The 19,478-nt window shown below is 43.8% G+C and overlaps 4 protein-coding genes across 4 annotated transcripts; 3 read left to right on the forward strand and 1 right to left on the reverse strand.

Annotated features, from left to right (window-relative positions):
- Positions 1–1,402: 1,402 nt before the first annotated feature.
- On the forward strand, positions 1,403–7,742 carry BDB00DRAFT_794480 (SNF2 family N-terminal domain-containing protein). The gene is made up of 5 exons (XM_053121311.1): positions 1,403–2,099; positions 2,204–2,689; positions 2,762–6,358; positions 6,511–6,629; positions 6,747–7,742. The coding sequence occupies exons 1-5, from the start codon at positions 1,875–1,877 to the stop codon at positions 7,282–7,284; spliced, it is 4,965 nt and encodes a 1,654-aa protein (XP_052985827.1). The 5' UTR covers positions 1,403–1,874; the 3' UTR covers positions 7,285–7,742.
- A 1,383-nt stretch (positions 7,743–9,125) lies between these two features.
- Positions 9,126–10,802, forward strand: BDB00DRAFT_794486 (uncharacterized protein). The gene is made up of 4 exons (XM_053121312.1): positions 9,126–9,312; positions 9,421–9,463; positions 9,546–9,712; positions 9,832–10,802. The coding sequence occupies exons 1-4, from the start codon at positions 9,219–9,221 to the stop codon at positions 10,524–10,526; spliced, it is 999 nt and encodes a 332-aa protein (XP_052985828.1). The 5' UTR covers positions 9,126–9,218; the 3' UTR covers positions 10,527–10,802.
- On the reverse strand, positions 10,799–11,988 carry BDB00DRAFT_948536 (60S acidic ribosomal protein P2). The gene is made up of 2 exons (XM_053129550.1): positions 11,602–11,988; positions 10,799–11,429 (listed from the first exon to the last, which is right to left on the reverse strand). The coding sequence occupies exons 1-2, from the start codon at positions 11,758–11,760 to the stop codon at positions 11,259–11,261; spliced, it is 330 nt and encodes a 109-aa protein (XP_052985829.1). The 5' UTR covers positions 11,761–11,988; the 3' UTR covers positions 10,799–11,258.
- A 4,452-nt stretch (positions 11,989–16,440) lies between these two features.
- On the forward strand, positions 16,441–19,433 carry BDB00DRAFT_967085 (uncharacterized protein). The gene is made up of 7 exons (XM_053129805.1): positions 16,441–16,587; positions 16,764–16,830; positions 16,934–16,964; positions 17,045–17,681; positions 17,766–18,494; positions 18,579–18,809; positions 18,900–19,433. Exons 1-7 carry the CDS (start codon positions 16,521–16,523, stop codon positions 18,950–18,952), a joined length of 1,815 nt encoding a protein of 604 aa, XP_052985830.1. The 5' UTR covers positions 16,441–16,520; the 3' UTR covers positions 18,953–19,433.
- Positions 19,434–19,478: the final 45 nt, after the last annotated feature.

The raw sequence follows: 19,478 nt of genomic DNA on the forward strand, positions 1-19,478 counted from the left end.
AAAATCATATAGCGTCACCTCTCCAATTCTTTTTATATAATTTTATTCTTAATATTCTCATATTGTCACATCATCCCCATCAATGTACACAGAAATTGGCGCCAAATAATATTCTTTCTGTTTGTCCATCCTATACTTGCAACTGAAAATGTTGCAGTTTTCAAAATTAGATGGATAAAATGGTATAAAGTGATTAGTTCTTTACATAAACAGAGCGGCTGTTTGTCTTTCTGTCGGTTAGCACTCCCTCTTCCTTGTATTGATCATTTACTCAAATCAATTCTTTTCCTCCTTTGAGTTTGTAAGCTTGCATTTTATTCTCTTTTGTCCATTTCCTGTTTATTCATTATGTTACGCTTCAAAACATAATAACAGCCTGCTTCTATATTTCGGCTTGGATAGAGAATAGGAAGCTGTTATCTTTAAGAACCTGGAAAAAATTAAACTGCCCTCACCTTATCCCACTGCAAAAAATTACTATTATCCTTACGATGATACCTTATTGAAACCCTGATGATATCATATTGAGTTTTGGAGTACCAATAAGAAGGAATATCTGAGTTATACATCAGGGTATCAAAATGTTGAGTTGTCGAAAATCAACGTTTTGATTTTTAAGATATCAACGTTTAAATTTTGAAGGTATCATAATGGTATCAACAACTATAGCTTCCAATAGAATCGCTAGTATTCAACAGGCGTTTCTGGTTATATCCAATTAGATTGCTGTTTTTAAGCTGATGACTCTGATAATATCCAATAGTAGTAAGCAAGGTATAAAAATATCTGATTGGGAAAGAGAGGTTTATTTGGTATATAATGATACTATAATACAGCACTATACTATATACTACATACTATATGGATACTATATGATTCCATGCGATCTAGAATACACCACTTCTCATGTTCTACTTACCGCCATATTAATATTACAACTTGAGATAAAAATATAATGGTTAGAATACTTGACAGCAGCAAGATTTAAATGGAGCTCGACAGATGACGGGCAATAGTGAAAAGCGATACTATAAGATAATGACAATCAGTTATATGTAGTGGAAAAAGCGCAGAGCATAAATGAAATGCCATCTTACACTTTGTGGTCGTGATTGTTAACAAATCTTTATAATTATGTACCGTTCATATGCCGAGCACATTAAACTCATTTAACGGTATCATTGGCGCTCTTGATGATATGCTTACTGTCGCCCATGCACATATCTGTATTTTCAAAAAGGCATCTGGATCATTGATGTTGAAATATCCATCACCAACGCTGGCTGCCAACTTGGTAAAGTGCTTTTGCTTGATAGAGAGCAAAAACGATTGGATATATCTATAACAACCAAACATACAACAAATTAAACTGAACCGTCGTGTCGCCTAGTATACGTTTTCCAATTCCAATCAGCGATTTACTAAAAGCACGGTAGCTTATTGCGAAGCGCTTCAAATATGCTTAGTTGCTAATGTACATACATGTCTGAACTAATAATAAAGAAGAAACTTAAATTCTAATCAATAAACCACACACAGACTCCCCCGCATGGCTTTGCCCTCCAGCATACATAGATTTTGACTTGCGCTGTTGAATCTATTTATAATAACTATCTTTTTCTTCAATCGATAAGCTCAAAAGAGATTTAATATATGCTATCCAATATTCAAAATGTATCTCAGTGGATACCGATGTCGTCCCGTTATTACAAGTACAAAGCATCACCCGCTGTTCTAGTTTAATAGGTTTGCGATTCATCTAAAGCGGTCAAGTGTTTACAATCGACTATCGTATAGATATACTTTTTAGTACGAGCTCAATATACCAACACTAACAGCTGTATAGATGCTTTTTTGATATTGGGTCATTTATTATGCTCTATACCCTGTATCTATCCATTGACCTTCACAACAAGCGCTACCATTTTTTCCAGCCCAGCATTTTAAACTGTGTGCCGGTGGGAGCATCCTGCACCGCGCTCTCTTCCTTCTTTCACTCTGTCTTTCCTTACTTTAAACGTGGAGCAACCATGGTCGATCAGGACCCTCCCAACGTGGAACCTGGTCATGGTTCCAAACAAAAGAGTCCTACTCCTGTGGTAATTACTGCTTGTTCCTGATTCATCTATTTTAACAATAAAGAAACAGTACTGAATCGTGGTTATACTTTTTCTCTCGTTATTTCCTTTCCCTTTTTTCATAGAAAACAGGTCCTGGGAGACGGTCAACAAAGAAACAAGAAAAGATCTTAGATCGGCCCAGAACATTGTTTGATACGGACGGAAATATCAGCTCACAGAATATTCTGGATCCTGAAGCCAGCCCTGCTCGATCGACGCGCAATGCCCGAAAGCAGTTGGCAACCGATGACTACGACGACAACAGCAATGGATTGTTACCTCCTATTAAACGACAAAAACTCTACGATCATCGACCTATGCGTGGACGCGGGCGAGGACGACCGCCGAAACGAACAAAGCAGAAACTTTTGGAACAAAACCCAGCAACGCCTTTAGACCAAGTGCGTAACGGTGTGTTGAGTGACAAGGCTAAAGAACTACAGACTATTTACGAACAACATGCCAATAACCTCAGGGAGCTATATCATCTCGAGGTCAATCAAAACATGTTGGACTACAACCCTAGTGCGTTTGCGCCTGGTAGTTTCCTTGACGAGCGTTTCAACAAGGTATAGCTACATAGTTTTTTTCCCTCTAACTCAATTGTGTGTATATGTATACTGAAGATCCATCATTAATAGTTTGCCCAACCGTATGACTTATGGGAAAGAGCGGCTGTATATTTGGGGAGGAATGATTTGGTCCATATGCTACAGGATGTGTTTGCTGAAAGCAGTACAGCAGTGGCGTCATCCTCAGCGGCGAAAAAGGGCGTTCAAATTTATACCGGCAGCGAAGTTCGACGTTTCATTCGACAATACCCAACACTAAACGATTACTTATCGACTTTTGTGTCTATCGATGATAACGAGGATATTACGCCAGAAGAGGCTGATGCCGTTGTGGAAAAGGAGGCAGGTATACGCGAACGGATTAATGCACTCAACGCGCGAGGCGGGTTTTCGACCCGTCTACAAACAATCGCCAACCGACGACCTCAGTTCGAACGTAACAGAAACGATAGCGTGCACGATGCAGTCGTTGCACAGGCAGTGACTACATCCAAACTCTTTGCAAGCAACTCAAAACATCGACGGAATGCGGCTCGGAAATGTGCTAAAGCGATCGAACGACATTGGGAACTTATTCGGACACATGACGAACGGTTGCAAAAGAATGAGGAGCGGAGGATGATGCGGCTGGCGAAACGTACTGCGCAACATGTAATGAAAAAATGGAAGGTCGTGGAGCGCGTGTGCGAGGCTCGATACAAGGAAATCCTGAAAGAAGAGCAAGCACAAGAAGGTCGTCGGCACCTGCAAAAGATCCTTGAGCATTCTGAGCAAATGCTCGGTGTACGCATGGAAGAGCTCACGTCACGCAAAGCGGCAGCGGCATCAGCAGACGAATCGCCAACTCCCCCACCAGTAATATCTTCCTCGTCTTCAGTAATAACGTCTCGAACTAACGAGCCGGATGCGCCAACGCCAGACAAAGTTACGGCAGCAGCGGCACCCACAACATCTGCATCAACTGTATCGGATGAAGAATTTTCGGCAGACGAAGCGGGAGAAGACGACGATCACGTGATTTTTGATGATGAAGGGGAGAGTGAGGACGATGACGACGAGTTACGGGAGCTCGAAGCAGATCAGGATTTGGACGTCGAAGAGCTGATTAAAAAGTACAATTACCGGTTGGAAAGCGAAGATGAAGAAGAAGAGAAGGAGGAGAAGGAACAACAAGAAAATGTACGGGAAGAAGGGGAAAACGAATCCGACGTGGAAATGACGGAAAAAGAAACACCTGCAGCAGGTTCTGCATATGAAAAGGTGGAGAAAGACGATGTCAATGTTGTGGAGCTCGAAACTCTAGAGTCGGAAGTAGAGGAACAGGAACAACAACAGACACCGGAGGATGTAATGGACGAAGATAAAGAGGCTGTAGAAGTGGAGCAGCAACAGCGGCATACACAGGAGGAGGAGGAGGGTGTCGACGACGATGACGATGATCAGACTGTCACGGTGTACGGCTCAGACATGACCGATGTTGAAGAAGAGGACGGAGAACGCCGGAAGAGAACCAAAAACTCGAACCAAAAAAATTCGCAAAACGTTGTGGCAACGGCATCGGATGCGACGACGAGCACTGCAGTTTCCCAGCAACCTACTGCGCAGCCAACCGGGACGACGTTATCCACAACAAAAGTGGACACTCAAATCCCGTTTCTCCTACGTGGCACGCTGCGTGAATATCAGCATGTCGGTTTGGACTGGCTGGCGAGTTTGTATATCAACGGCCTCAATGGCATCTTGGCAGACGAGATGGGTCTTGGCAAAACAATTCAGACGATCTCGCTGCTTGCATATCTGGCATGCGAAATGGGAATTTGGGGGCCTCATCTTATCGTGGTGCCAACAAGCGTGATTTTGAACTGGGAGATGGAATTCAAGCGCTGGCTGCCGGGTTTCAAGATTCTTACGTACTATGGTACTCCGAAAGAGCGCAAGGAAAAGCGATCTGGCTGGTCCAAGGAGAATGCGTTTCATGTATGCATCACGTCATATCAGCTGGTGATACAGGATCAGAATGTGTTTAGACGCAAGGCATGGCAGTATTTGGTTCTTGACGAGGCACACCACATCAAGAACTTTCGGTCGCAGCGTTGGCAAGTCCTGCTCAACTTCAACTCTGCCCGCCGACTGCTGTTGACAGGCACGCCACTGCAGAACAATCTCATGGAACTATGGTCGCTGCTCTACTTTTTGATGCCTAACGGCGTTTCCGAGTCCATGCCCATTGGATTCGCAAGCCAAAAGGAGTTTCAAGAATGGTTCTCCCATCCGGTGGACCGCATGATAGAAGGACAGCAAGGGATGGACGCTGATTCACGGGCAGCGATCCAGAAACTACACATAGTGTTGCGGCCGTACCTTTTGCGACGACTCAAAGCTGATGTGGAGAAGCAGTTGCCTGAGAAGCACGAGCACGTGGTCTATTGTCGTCTATCTAAGAGACAACGCTATCTGTACGATGACTTCATGAGTCGCGCAAAGACCAAGGAGACTTTGGCAAGCGGCAATTTCCTCAGTATCATCAATTGCCTTATGCAACTCCGCAAGGTGTGTAACCACCCGGATCTCTTTGAGGAGCGGCCGATCACTACAAGTTTCGCAATGGATGACCAAGTCCAGTGGTCAGGACAACTTCTTGAATCGCGTATCCGCAAGCGCTTCAGTGTATATCCACCAGATTTGAACAGCGTCAACCTGGTTATTTCTCGCAACGAAGACATGTCGATGGCTGTGGCAGAAGCATATAATCGACTGGATGCAGCCAAGAGTTTCGTTCGCGCTATTGCCAAGCATCAAACCTATATTGACATTGCAGAAGCGCGTGGCATTACGTCGAGTCGCTACCAAGATCTCAGAAGCTACGGTGGACGCTATGGCTACCACGATCTAAAGAAATACCAAAAATACCGGCAGTTGGAGCAGCATTGCGACGCAGTCGATCGTTGGGAATCCATCATGTCCATCAACAAGTTTCGGTGCGTGCGGAGACCCATTTTGGGCGCTAGTCTGATTGACATGTGTCTGACAGCCACACAAGGATACAAACGAGTGTACTTCCCATCGGCAAGCCATGACGAGCGCAGCTATCTTGATCGAAGCGACATCATCCGTAGTCTCGTATTAGGCTACAAGGAACGGGTCGACTGCAACCTGGACATTATTGAACGCTATGGATTTGTCACCCCAGGGGCTGTGATCCAGCACTCGACCACGGCTGTACCTGAGCTTGTGCCGTCGGATGCACCCATGCAAGTGCAGGCCAGACTGCGACAAGCGCTGAATAACGACATATTCCATCCCATCCAGTCACGACTCTCTATAGCATTCCCTGATAAGCGGCTGCTGCAGTATGATTGTGGCAAGCTGCAAAAGCTAGACGCATTGCTAAGGCAGCTTGCAGCTGGTGGACATCGTGCGTTGATATTTACTCAGATGACGCGCGTACTGGACGTTCTGGAGGTTTTTCTGAATATGCATGGTCACCGGTACCTGCGACTCGATGGCGCAACCAAGATCGAGCAGCGCCAGGTGCTGACGGAACAGTTCAATAGCGACAAACGTATCCTGGCTTTTATTCTTTCCACCCGCAGTGGTGGTCTTGGGATCAACCTAACAGGCGCAGACACAGTCATCTTTTATGACTCTGACTGGAATCCGTCGATGGTAACTATTGTAATTGTATTTATTAGACTTGGGCTTCTACACGCACCCCCACCCCCCTTGCTCTCGATCTTTCCATTTCCACCTAATCCCCAGCCCTCCCTTTTTCATACTTCCGCACCCGATTGATTCTGATAACCTCACCTTGATTCCAGGATAAACAATGCCAAGACCGCACACATCGTATTGGACAGACACGCGATGTACACATATACCGTTTTGTCACAGAATATACCATTGAGGAAAACATCTTCAAAAAGGCCAACCAAAAAAGGTAAACTATTATTCTATTCTTCTTTGTTTCCTTGGCTGCTGCTTTTGGTGAAGCATCATCCATCCATCTATCCGTCCAGGCGGTGTCGTTATTAACTGCTCGATGCATCATCACTAGACTCTTGGACAATGTGGTGATCCAAGAGGGTGGCTTTACGGACGACTACTTTCAAAAGATGGACTGGTGGCGCGATTTGCCTGAGGTGACTGGAAAAGAGACCAATGCAGTAACGCCGACCATGGACATTGAACAAGCACTACTGCAAGCAGAAGAGGACGAAAACGACGCACGTGCAGCAATCACGGCGCGCAACGAGATGGATATGGATGAGCGAGAGTTCAATGAGACGCGTCAGTCGCGTAGCCCTTCAGACTCACCTAAGCCCTCGACATCGGCTGTTGTCACACCTGCAGCTGTCAGCGGGGCAGATGACGAGGAGGGTCTTGACGAGCCGATGGCTGTAGTGGAAGAAGAAGAAGAAGAAGCAGCAGCAGCAGCAGCAGCAGAGGAAGAAGAAGAGGGCAACGACGAAGAAGAAATGCAACTAGCAGTCGGACACGTCGACCAGTACATGCTACGCTTCTGGGAGAGAGAAATGTTTGGCCGTTTCCTTGGCTTTGGCGGCTTGCCCGATCAAGAAGAACTTGAAAGCTAAAAAAAAAAGCACACAAAAAGATACAAGTCACCCTTATTCTAACTGTACACTGCCCCGATCACACATATAACAGCACACATACACATACACATCTTAACCTACATATTCTCGCACCTTACCACTAGCACTACCATCCCTCTCTTCCCCACACCACGCATACATACGCATATATTGCAACAGTTTTTTGTAAATATATACCTTTTTTTTCCTCAATTGAGAGGACGAGGATGTTCTTTGGATGGGATAGGGGAAGCAAGCATGCCAAATTTAAAGGGCGCGGGGGTTGGTTTGAGTGGGGAGAGCTGGAGTTATCAAAAGAGAGAAGGGACGATAGTGTCCACGTCATGCACTTGAATGGTCTGTGTGCACGAATTTTTTACCAATTGTGGATGCACACCGGCTGTGCAGAATAATAGAGGGGAGCAGCAGTGTGCGAGTGGTCGAGAGTCAAAGAACAGAAACGCAGCACTGTTTTTTCGCGCGATTATCATCACAAGACATCAGATTTTTGTCTATAATAGACCATTGTGAATAGAGTGCAATACTCTCGCCCCTCGCCCCTCGCGATCAGCTCCTTAATAACCTTGATCGACGCCTATAATGTACGCTTAATCACTGTGAGTGAGGGAGAGCGCCATACCCTCAGACATAAACTAGGTGTATCTGAAAAAAACGTTCTCGAAGTGTGTTACATCAGACGATCGACAACGGTTCGAGACAAAAAGTAGTGGAACAGCGTGGTGAGCAACCAAAAACAATGTCCGATTGTCGTGAGCACAACACGAACAAAGAAAATTAGATAGGATCCAGTGACCCGCTTATTATCATTAGTAGTAGTATTATTACATACTATAACTCTGATATTACCATTGCTGTATTCTCTGAATATTAAACGTCTGGTTCATCATTTTCTGAGCAATAAGCTTAATCCCTAGTGCATAAGGTTCCTTCTCTTGCTCTGCCCGCAGTAAATGCAGCATTTGGGGGAGGAGAAAGAGAGAGAGAGAGAGAGAGAGAGAGAGAGAGAAAGGTCACATGAGATCTACGGGTCGAGAAGCTCTTTCTCTCTCTGTCTGGCTGTCTGTCTGTCTAGTAGCGAGCTTAAAAAATGCCATAGTAGGTATAGTAGGTGGGTCAACAATCTCCGTTAAGAAATCATCACATTTGCATGCAGCGTCATGTCAAAATAGAAACCAAGGGGGTGTGACGAATAGCAGACGAAAGGAAAGAAAGGGTGTGAGCTGAAAGAATCAGAGTGAGTGGGTGGGTGAGCGACTGTTTTTTTGAAGGGGGTTGAGATGCTGTCTGTGGTGGTGGTGGTGGTGGTGGTGGTGGTGGTCGGAGAACAGTGTGCAAAAGGAGAAATACAATATAATTAAACGGCACCACCCACACACACACCCACAGTGAGCTGCCTATAACAACAAAAATCACAAAGTTGCTCCACTGTCTATCGAGATCAAGATCCCTCTGCCAAATCTTCGATCGCGAGTCAGCCCAGTGGTGCCAACTTTTGCACATGTGGGAAAACACGCACGTCCCGGTGAGCTGGGTGCTCACCTATTGCTCCCACCTATCTACTGCAAACAAACTAGGTCATCTGCACAGACATTTTCGGCCGTCGAATTCAGATTTGGTAACACCTTGGGGGTGGAGCAGGCACGTAGACAGGCAGACAGGCAGGCAGATAGCACAGCGATGACATGTATTTTTGTATAACATTATGTACTGTTTGTAAAGGGCAAGTACGCTTGACGATCAAATAGGCCTTGGACCGGAAAACAGTATAAAAGGGGCAAAGTGCTTTGCTTTTTTTCTCTCTCTTTTCTTCACTACTGTCTCTTCTTCTCTTCTTATCGTTACTACTACTACTGCTTTTCTCTTCTTCTGTGCCTTCTCCCTGACCTTCACAGCAGCATCCTGTCACAGTAACAATGCCGTCGGAAAAATTTAAACGCTCGACTTCGTTTCGCCACGCCGCAAAGAGCTTCTTTGGTAACTTCAGCGCCGTGTCCCCGTATTCATTTGGTAAGAATGAGTGAGCGCACAGACTTGGGGGAGCGATGAGTGTTGTTGCGCGCGTCAACAGTACCACTAACTCCAACATCTACTGCCCTCCACTACACTACTCTATAGGACTGTCATTGTCTCCCAATACATTCACTCTACTCGAAGACAAGTATGTCATTAGCTGCTCTTTCCATCTTTGTCTGTATGCTTCATACATAAAACTCATACACACCTTTTGTTTGTGTTTATAGCGACGCTGCCTCACAAGCTGACCGACGCTCGGCTCATAATGCTTTGGAACGTCAACGCCGAGAAAACCTGAACGTCAAGTTCCAGGAACTTGCTCATGCTTTGCCATCCTTGCAAACTGTCCGACGTCCAAGCAAGACCATGATTGTTGCAAAGTCGCTCGAGTTTGGTAATTAACCATTTAAGTTTCTTTGCATAAACTTGCAGCCCCAAACCTCTTGGACCTTGTGTATGACTGGAATTCGAAGCTAAACAACAGAAACTACTGCTATCACTACACCACTATAGTTGCCAACAGCCTTAGTCGCGAGTCCAACTACCAAAACGAAATCACTGATCTGCGCAAACAAAACGAACGACTTCGAAAGCAAGCCTCGACCCTTTCTTCCGGTCAGCCCAAACGACGCAGTCCATTGTCTACGCCACCTCAAACAAACGCATCGTCACCTTCGTCGTTGCCTTCGCCACCTATCACGCAAAAACCACTACAGCAGCAACCAGTAACCACTACTGCTACGACTGCTGCTACGACGCAACACGTTCTAGCACCCCAATACGCACAAGAACAGGGAAAGAAGCCCACTCGGCAGCAACTAGAGAAGGATATACTTTTCTATCAAAATCAACAACAAAAACAGCAAGAGCATGAGCAACAACAACAACAGTATCAGGTAGAGGATCCACTTATCTCTGCTGCTGCCGACTACCAAAGCTGGATTGCAGCTACCACCATGCCCGAAAGAGATTACTGTCTCTACGACAGTGATCCCGCCTTGATGGCGCCATCATTTATGTATCAGCGCGATCCGTTGTTGACAACGGTGCCGCCTCCTTATTACTACGAACAAGCTATGTCTATGAATCCAGCCATGATCTTTACCTCTACAGCACCAGCACACGCACCGCCAGTAGCACCAGCATCCATGGAAGCCTATCATCACTCTATTGTGAGCGGCGGCCCTGCAGGCAATATCCTCGTCTGAAAGTGAAGGCAGAAAACAAAACAAAAAGAACCCTCTTTTCTTCTTTATTATACCATACTTCAGTTGTAAATACTTCTTTTTCTTTAACTTTGCGCGCCACTTTACTCTTTCTTTCTGTCACGAGTAGCTAGTAAATCCGTGTACTTACCACTTTATAGTCACTTATAATTATGCCCCCTCCCCCACCTTTTGCCTTTTTGATCTCTTTCTCTCTCTCTAGCTACATCATTCGCTTATAATAATAACATATGCGTGCAACGCACGCTTATGATCACGTTTAACCTAGTTGCCGATCATTGACTTTTTTGATATGTCGATCGTTCCCAATTATTGACATCCCAGGTCTCTCTTTTTCTTCGTTTTCATCTCAGTTAAAGCGGAAACATCAACCCCAACCACCCCCAAGACTGGTTTCATCATAACACAGAGCTCAGGGACCGGGATGACAAGAAGTAACAAGCCCGCCTTTTGGGGGGAAGTATTCGAAAGACCTCTTGTCTGCCAAACACGACCCATGACTCCTCATTGATGATCCTTGCCTAGTCGGGAAACGATCGAAATTCGGATGGTATCTGTATCACAGACACACCAGATAGCCAGTGTACGTGCGTTTCCTTTCATTTGTGATTGTGTGTGTGTGTGTGTAATGAGAGAAGAAAAATGTGCTTTTTTATTGTTACATGACACGAGGACGGGATGTAATGACGTTTTGGTTGTTGACAAGCAAAATTTTTAGTCAAAGAGACCGAAGCCCATATCCTCATCGGATTCTTCCTTTTCTTCTTCCTTGGCCTCTTCAGCAGCCTCCTCAGCGGCACCAGCACCACCGGCGGCGGCACCACCAGCAGCAGCAGCACCACCAGTGGGGACGGAAGCAAGCTTCTCCTTGCCTTCCTCAATGACCTAAATTGCAACAATGAAAGGAAATAGGACAAGGCGTCAGTTTCTGCAAGGTGTCCACTCTTTCTTTCCGTTTCGTGTTGTTTCCGAGTTTGTTGGAGCTATAACAACAGGGAGGAAAATGTCCCAATCGCGCGAGAATGTCAAGGAAGAACTCAATTGTAGCGAAATTTACCTCCTGGACAGTCTTGCCCTCAAGAGCCTTGATCAAAGAGCTAACACGGTCGGCTTCGACCTCAACACCAACGGAACCGAGAACGGATTTGATGTCTTCAGCGGTAGGGGCAGCGTTGCCACCGGCGACGAGCAAAAGGTAAGCGGCCAAGTACTTCATTTCGAATGTAGAGTGAGAGAGAAGGAAAAAAAAATCTTATGGCTGGCTCACAAATTTTTTTCAATCCGGGCGGACAGCCGAAAAACGCGTCACCTCGTCAAAGAAAAAAAAAACGCCACCCAGCTAATTATGTTAACCGGAGGAAGAAGTACTACTGCGGCAGTGAAAGATTTGTTGACAGCCACAGGGACATTCTACTTCTTTTTTGAGCTTTAATATATAGGTGCAAAAACATGTGATGTTTCTTGTCTCTAGATCTTTCTAAGCTGATCTTGGGCGAGAAAATCACGTATCGCTCTATCAGCCTTATTGTGAGAGAACTGACACTCGTCGTCTCTCTTCAAATCAAGAACTTGAAGGCCGATAAATCTTTTTTCCTCTCGACCTGATCCCGCGAAAAGTTTTTTGCATATTGCTGAAAGAGCTACTTGAAGCCAATCCATAGGATGATCTTGTATGGACAATACGCTATGACTATGATAATTTATTGAATGAGTAATCGACTGGATGAAACAAGACACTATATGTTTTTTATGCGCTCAAAAAATTGGACTAGCAGGGTCACTTTGGCTAAATGACTAGAAAGTAGGGACCCTAGCGACCGCCCTGACTCTACCTTTACAATATCACAGCTTATTGTGGTTTTTTGCTCAAGAAAAAAAACAGGGACCTTGATGCACCCGCATTTTATTGAAGCACAGTGCAATGTGTCAGCGGGTCAGTAGGCTGTATGAGATGCACATAAAGCACCAGCTTTATCTATCAGATCGTAAGTTTTCGTTTGCATCGGGCCGTTTTGCAATACTGCCATGTAGCGTTGTGTTTTGCTGTTAAAAAGTCGTCTGCTACTCTATCTATTCTTCTATCTCCTTTTGTCAACATGACGAGACAAGCAGCCACCACTCATCGTCATAATGTTAACGATATGTATGGCACATCTGGGAAAGATCGGACATACAGTTTACTATAATGCCTCAAATGCGAGGACTGCTGTAATGAACATTATGCATAAAGTGCATGATATAATCCCGAGCTATTCTTCGTTGCTCGCGTAAATATATGATGCACTCGCTGACCTCCATTGCTCCGAGAAGCCTGCACATGTGCAATACCAACAAGCTGTAATATGTAGTTTGCTCGGAGCTAGGGCAAAGAAGAGCACACGTGTTGTATCGACAAGCTGTATATAATCTATATGTAGCTAGGGCAAAAAGGATAATTGCATTATGCAAAACGGAGGAAACATCGCTTGTCAAAAGAGCACAGCAGCAGTACATGTGGAGCAAGATCATTCTTGTGATATATATGTATTGTACCAAACCAAGTGGGTGAGTTGGTAGTAGCCTTTTGAACAAAAGGTACTTTGGCTGTAAGTATCGTGTAAGAGAAGTTATCTGAAGAAAATAATGGTTGCGAGAACACCGCAATCGTCTAATTCCGCTACGCTGTATTTTTTATGGCAAGTGAGATTATACTATGTTCTTTTCGTGTAACAAGAAGCTTTGTTGCGGGCTTCCCCCGTGTGTTCCTCCCCCGAGACTCTCCTAACAAAACAACAGACGCAACGGACTTGTTTGTGCATGAACAAAAGAGGTCATCACTTTAATTTTCCTTTCCCTTTACATGTCGTACAGCCCCATTCCCGACCCTCGAAACAACCACACACACGCTTCTGTATATGCATACTTTTGGGTCTCTAATATACGAGTGTATTTACGTTAGCTTATCGAGAAAAGTTGTCGTAATAGTACTCCTCTCAATAAGTATCACATAAGACGTAAGCACCAATAACTCCTCATTCAACCCTCTTCCCCTCCTTCCGCGCCTAATGGAAAAGGAGAGGCTGAGAAAATAGAAAGTAAACTCTAAAAAGCCAAACTGATATAGTGCATACATGAGTAAACGGCGGTAAAGATAGGGGGAGCTGTCATGTGTTTGACTGACTAAAGACAATACACAGCAATTATATCGCCGGGATCATGTCAGTTCATCCGATTGCATATGTATCTACATATTCTTTATTAGATGTATGTACCAAAAATGTTTGATAATGCGTATCATATGCATGGCTGGGTCCTGCCAGCAGGTTTTTTAGTATGAGCTTGTTTTTTTTTTCTTGAATAAAAAGTGCATATGCGTGGTCATTATAAAAAGAATCAATAAGGATGAAGAATGCTCATCGGGCCTTGCACTACATTGCGTACTTTTATGAAATGTATGATGCTGTACAGTATAGAAAAATGTGTGTGTGATCCGATTTCTCGGAAACGCTCACTAACAAACTGAGAAGTTTTGAACGTGCGAAAATGAGATACATATACTAAATTACCTTTCCTCGATCAGTAAGCTATGTGCTATGATCAATATGAGCTCCAACCAGAAAAGCTGGAGAGAGTACAGCCTAGCCGAGTGTTTTGGATCACTCGACAACTGCTGTGTACAAATGTACTTTCTTTGTTTTCTTGTAGTTGTGGTGTAAACCTTCAAGGACGATCAACCTGATTTGAATTCAGGGTGCTTCGACAACGTTGTTTATATTGTTGCTTTGCTACTACTACTTGTAGTAGTATTCGTCATACAGACATGTTGTCCAGACCATCATTTTTGTGTTGATGGAGTATAACAATAGCGTTGCCAACTTTACACTTTACAAATATCTTTTGCAGGATGCCCTTGAACAATCCTTGGCAGCTAGGTATACATATATTGTTTCCTTGTTTTCTCAGGGCTGGTCAAGCACACATTCACATATATACGTCATTATACTGATCTTTAATTACTAGGAGGTTCGTAAAGATATATGATAATACATTCCTATTCATCAATCGGTTAATCAAGATTCAAAGTTGTCTATTCATGTTACTGGTTTTAATCATCACAGCACATACAGTATTACAGTAAAATAATGTCTGATGCTAATCTCTAAAATGGATTGGCTGTGTCTCTTCGGTTGTGTATAACAGAACAGGACATATAACTGGACGACACATAGCGAGAATCAACAGGCAGCTGCATATAGTATTACACTTTCTACCATACTTTTCTTATCAAAAGCTGGAAAGAATAAGGGGAACGCTGAGCGGGACAGGACGAGGGGTAAAGATGCGAGTTTTTCAGGAGTCGAAGAAGCTTACTCTTGTTTAAAATTCTAACTGCCACCAGACTGCTCGTGAAATTGTAGAGACAGTTGCTGCGCATACAAGCAGGAGAACGGCAAAGGAAACAAGCAGAAGCACATACGATATAACATTGAAGCATATCGTCATCAGCCTACTTACGTTTGCGTGCAAAACAAATTATCTAAACCACTATTGATAATATGTACACGACATACATCACCTTTAACAGATTTGTCAGTTGTTTTATTGGGGTCAAACGTGAGTATATATATGTGTGACGGTACTATTACGCCCGCCATGTATCATCGCAGGATTTTACCTTTAGCAAAACTGAAAGTGGGCAAGCTTTGCATTAATGTATCATAAAATAACATTGATGATTACAACTTAAAAGAAGAAGGATACAGACACCTTCAATAAGACAAAATTGACAGTTACTGTATACAGTCGATCCGCTGGAAACTGACTAGAACCCGGGCAGAGTGAAATTTTGGGGTCGGCGTGGTTTCTTTTTAAACTTGCTGTCTTTTAGAGTGTAAGCAAATAGTATGCATAGTATAATGAACTATTATCTAAATTACAAAGGTATGGTAGTCAGCGATTGAAACACTACCGAAACCGACAACAGTATTGCAAAAAGCTCTTTTCACGACTTCCCGTTCAGAATCAGCACCGCGGCTGTAAATGGATGTGGATATTTTGAACTGCTTTGATATGGTGAATCCTGGTCAAATCCACTATAGAATGCGATTCTATCTCTGCGTGGTATGTACAATGCTGCTACTCGTGTTAAGAAGAGTACTTTAGCCACAAGATGACATCTACAGTACTAAATTGAAAACTCCTGGGCGTTTTTACGTAAATACGAGCACTCAATGACGAGAAAGGTTAATCCTTGGTTTTTATTCATTCTTTACTGGCTATTAACCTCATTATCTCCCATTTTGTTTGAAATGAAAGTTTTTGCTTGCTATATATAGCAAACATAGTTCAACGTGGGTAACTTTTTTGTTTCACAGCTCTAAGCACTTCTCGTTACTCTTAATTACGACACAACGATTTATATGACTTGACTCAAATGGCACTATAATTGCTACTATTGCTATTCATGATAGTAGATAAATGGAGTTTTTACTAAAGTTTCGACTACAAAGATAAAGAAGAGCTTATTATTAACCGTTTATTGATATGTGATAAGAGATAGACATATTGCAGGATGCTAACGGTGATAATGTACCTCAAACACAAAAGTTTAAGTTTATTCTCTCAGAAGATGTGGCGCTGTTGTTCCACATCAAAGGTTATGTTACTGCGCAACAACACGATTGTTATTAAAAGGCTATTAAGATGGTGAGAATAGAAAGACATAATGTACCTTTTTCTTTTCTTTCTCTTTCTACAACAATTAGCCGATATTGCAAGACAAAAGTGATGGCGGCAGCTTCTTTATTCTCTAATCGCCAAAAGTAGAAAGTAGATGCTCGAACGTAACTAAAATTGGCATGTAATGTTACACATGGCAAGGCGCCTTTCCACCAGCCCCGCGAACCACAGCTGTTTTCTTCCTCTCCCTCTTCTTCTTATTTTTCGTTCTCCTCCTGTGCTGTCATCTCTACATACTCTCAATTGTTCGATATTTCAATGGCAGTAGCAGCAGCCCGTCCTTTTAATCCCAACGATTACCCGGTAGTCATTGGCATCGATTTCGGTTAGTAGCTCGATTAGCTTAACTTTTTTTATTCGCTTTTCATTCAACAAAGGGCAAAAAAAAAAGACAACCACCAACCGTGATTGCCAAGAACTTAGCACATCCCTTTGGGCCATCAAATTGATGACACCGGCACACTTCTAAACTGTTATATATATAAAATAAAAAATGAACAGGTACCACTTTCTCCGGATGTTCTTATGCTTTTATACAAAACGACGAAGTTGTGGACATTGTCAGATGGTAATTTACCGTGGTGATATATTAAAAAAAAGGGGGAAAAGGTCTGTGTGTCTGTGTTGACCATTTTTAAACTTATCTGTTAATTCTTGTACACATACTACAGGCCCAAGCAGAACAATAACGTTTATCCAAAGGTAATATACGTTTGAGAATAAGCTTTCAATCCATTAAGAGAATGTATACGCAACGGCTGAACAACGTTTTGTTGACATAGACACCTACACTTAACTTTTACCATGGCAACTCGAATCAAATGACACAATGGGGTAACGCAGCTCGACTTGAGATGCAACGGCCAACGGCTCGTAACTCGGTGCTGTTAAAGCAGTATAAGCTATATTTGGATGAAAATATTGCCAAAGACCTTCCTCCCCTTCCTAATGGCTTGACGATTGTCGATGCTATTGCCGATTATCTCGGTGCTTTCCACGATCACGTTGTTAACGAACTCAAGAAGGGTTTTGCCCGAAACTATGGACAGCATCAATTCCGATACGTAAGTTACAAGAAAAAACACATACCTGTGTATGGGAGGAGGATGAGGGGGGGGGTACACACACAATATAGGGAACGAAAAGGAGGAAGCAACGACCGACAGTTAGTAGCCGGACATGGGATAACATATACAACACAATGCATGCAGTGCTTGACGGTTCCCGCCATGTGGTCCGATAAGGCAAAGAGCACTATGCGTGACGCAGCCATCAAAGCAGGCTTGATCACTGAAAATGACCATCGCGACCGGCTCATGCTCATCTCAGAACCCGAAGCCGCAGCGTTGTACTGTGAGAAGAAGTGTGATCAGTTCAACCTCAGACATGGTGATCGATTCATGATTTGTGATGCTGGTGGTAAGAGATACATCGATTCTGCATAGTCAACTTTCATCTTTCCCTCTGTTTTAGCTCTTGGATGACTCACGTATATGTGTATAGGTGGTACTGTCGATTTGATTGTGTTTGAGATTGATGAGCGAACGGGCCGTAAGCTTCGAGAATGCACAAAAGGTCATGGTCAATCGTGTGGTTCCGTGTTTTTGGACCGACGTATGCGCAAGTTGCTGAAAAAGAAGTTCAAGGAATACCTGTCGTCGATCCCAGCATCTGCTTTTGAAACCATGATGGATACATTTGTCGATCTGATCAAGCCACAGTTCGACGGCGTAGAGGACCAATTTATCTCGCTGCCAGCCTCGATGAACTTGGACTCGCTCAACAACCCGGCAATCGGTTTGGAGGATGGCATGTTGTGCATCACGGCTGCTGAGCTGAAGCAGGAAGTATTCGAGCCGGTGATCCGTGAGGTGTTGGCACTGGTTGAAGATCAGCTTATCAAAGCACAGTCGTTGCAGGCTGTGTTCCTGGTCGGTGGTTTCGGTTCTTCCAATTATCTGTTTGAACGGGTGCAGCAGGAGTTTGCATCCCGTGTAGGATTGGTGGCTGTCCCTCCTCGTTGTGAGTTGGCTGTTGTGCGTGGCGCTGTATACTTTGGTCTGAACCCCCGAGTTGTCACTACGCGTATTCCCCGATATTGGTACGGTATCGACACGACCACCACCTTTGAAGAAGGCATCGATCCTCCAAGCTACAAAATCGTACGAGCGGATGGCAGTGTACGCTGTGATAACCGTTTCTCGGTCTACGTACGACGTGGGGAGCCCCTTGGTATGTTGTCTGCTTGTGCTTCTTGGACAAGGGTAATGGAACACGGGGTAGGAGCTGAAAATTAATTCATCACATCTTTTGTAGACATCGATAACTGCGTGTCGAAAGACTTTTTTGCGTACTACCCTCATCATACCACATGTACACTCTATGCTGCTGACACTGAGGAACAACCCCGTTATACAACTAGTCCTGGCGTGCGTAAGGTCGCCAACTTCACCATCCCTATGCCAACACTTCCAGGTGTCATGGAAGGCGAGAAGGTTGACTTGTCTATAAAAATGTACTTTGGTGAAGTCGAACTTCGAGTAGAAGGTAAGACCATTGTTGGCTTTTTCCAAGAGTCTCTGTGTATATATAAATATAAGACCATCAATACTGACCAACATCTTTTTCTCCCAATAGCCGTTATTCGTGGTAAAACATATGGCACGACATGCACGTTCGATACGGATTAAGATCGCACCATATCCATTTTTTTTAGAAAGAACACAGAAAAAAACGCACGACAACAAACAATCCGATATACACCCTTCCTACACAAACACCCACACTCTCTTCTCCTTTTACCAACCCAACTACTTTTCTCTTTTTATTGTACTACTTGTTTCTCGTGAAATACCAAAGGCTTCATTTTTTTTTCTGTCTGCTACCAAAAACTGTGACAGGCAGGCAATGTCTTTCTGTGCCTCGTGTAGATTAATTGATATGCTGGCGATTTATGTATATATACCGTGCGATGTGTATAGCAAGAGTTAGAAGTCGCATCAAACTTGTCGTATGCACTCACACCACTGTGCTAGTTTGTAGGAGCACTGAATAGGGCAAAAGAGCAGCATTTCATATGTCAGTAGCGTATACATCCATTCAGTATAACTGCTAACTGAGCGCTTGAGTGTGACGTCAGTTCAGCGCCGACAGACTCTCAGCAAAAAAACCAAAATTCAACCCGTTTCAAAACAACAATATCCTCACTGCCCTACC

This window comes from Zychaea mexicana, assembly GCF_025766255.1.
Source record: "Zychaea mexicana strain RSA 1403 chromosome Unknown BDB00scaffold_1, whole genome shotgun sequence".
NCBI classification, from domain to species: domain Eukaryota; kingdom Fungi; phylum Mucoromycota; class Mucoromycetes; order Mucorales; family Lichtheimiaceae; genus Zychaea; species Zychaea mexicana.

Bases quoted from the DNA above. Each gene is read 5' to 3' on its own strand.
- BDB00DRAFT_948536 (XM_053129550.1), bottom strand. From the start codon at position 11,760: ATGAAGTACTTGGCCGCTTACCTTTTGCTCGTCGCCGGTGGCAACGCT. The intron at 11,430-11,601 runs GTAAATTTCGCT...GTTGCAATTTAG, and splicing joins AGGGCAAGACTGTCCAGGAG to GTCATTGAGGAAGGCAAGGA.
- BDB00DRAFT_794480 (XM_053121311.1), top strand. From the start codon at position 1,875: ATGCTCTATACCCTGTATCTATCCATTGACCTTCACAACAAGCGCTAC. The intron at 2,100-2,203 runs GTAATTACTGCT...CTTTTTTCATAG, and splicing joins AAAAGAGTCCTACTCCTGTG to AAAACAGGTCCTGGGAGACG. The intron at 2,690-2,761 runs GTATAGCTACAT...CATCATTAATAG, and splicing joins TTGACGAGCGTTTCAACAAG to TTTGCCCAACCGTATGACTT.
- BDB00DRAFT_967085 (XM_053129805.1), top strand. From the start codon at position 16,521: ATGGCAGTAGCAGCAGCCCGTCCTTTTAATCCCAACGATTACCCGGTA. The intron at 17,682-17,765 runs GTAAGAGATACA...ATATGTGTATAG, and splicing joins CATGATTTGTGATGCTGGTG to GTGGTACTGTCGATTTGATT. The intron at 18,810-18,899 runs GTAAGACCATTG...TTCTCCCAATAG, and splicing joins AGTCGAACTTCGAGTAGAAG to CCGTTATTCGTGGTAAAACA.
- BDB00DRAFT_794486 (XM_053121312.1), top strand. From the start codon at position 9,219: ATGCCGTCGGAAAAATTTAAACGCTCGACTTCGTTTCGCCACGCCGCA. The intron at 9,464-9,545 runs GTATGTCATTAG...TTGTGTTTATAG, and splicing joins TTCACTCTACTCGAAGACAA to CGACGCTGCCTCACAAGCTG. The intron at 9,713-9,831 runs GTAATTAACCAT...ACACCACTATAG, and splicing joins TGCAAAGTCGCTCGAGTTTG to TTGCCAACAGCCTTAGTCGC.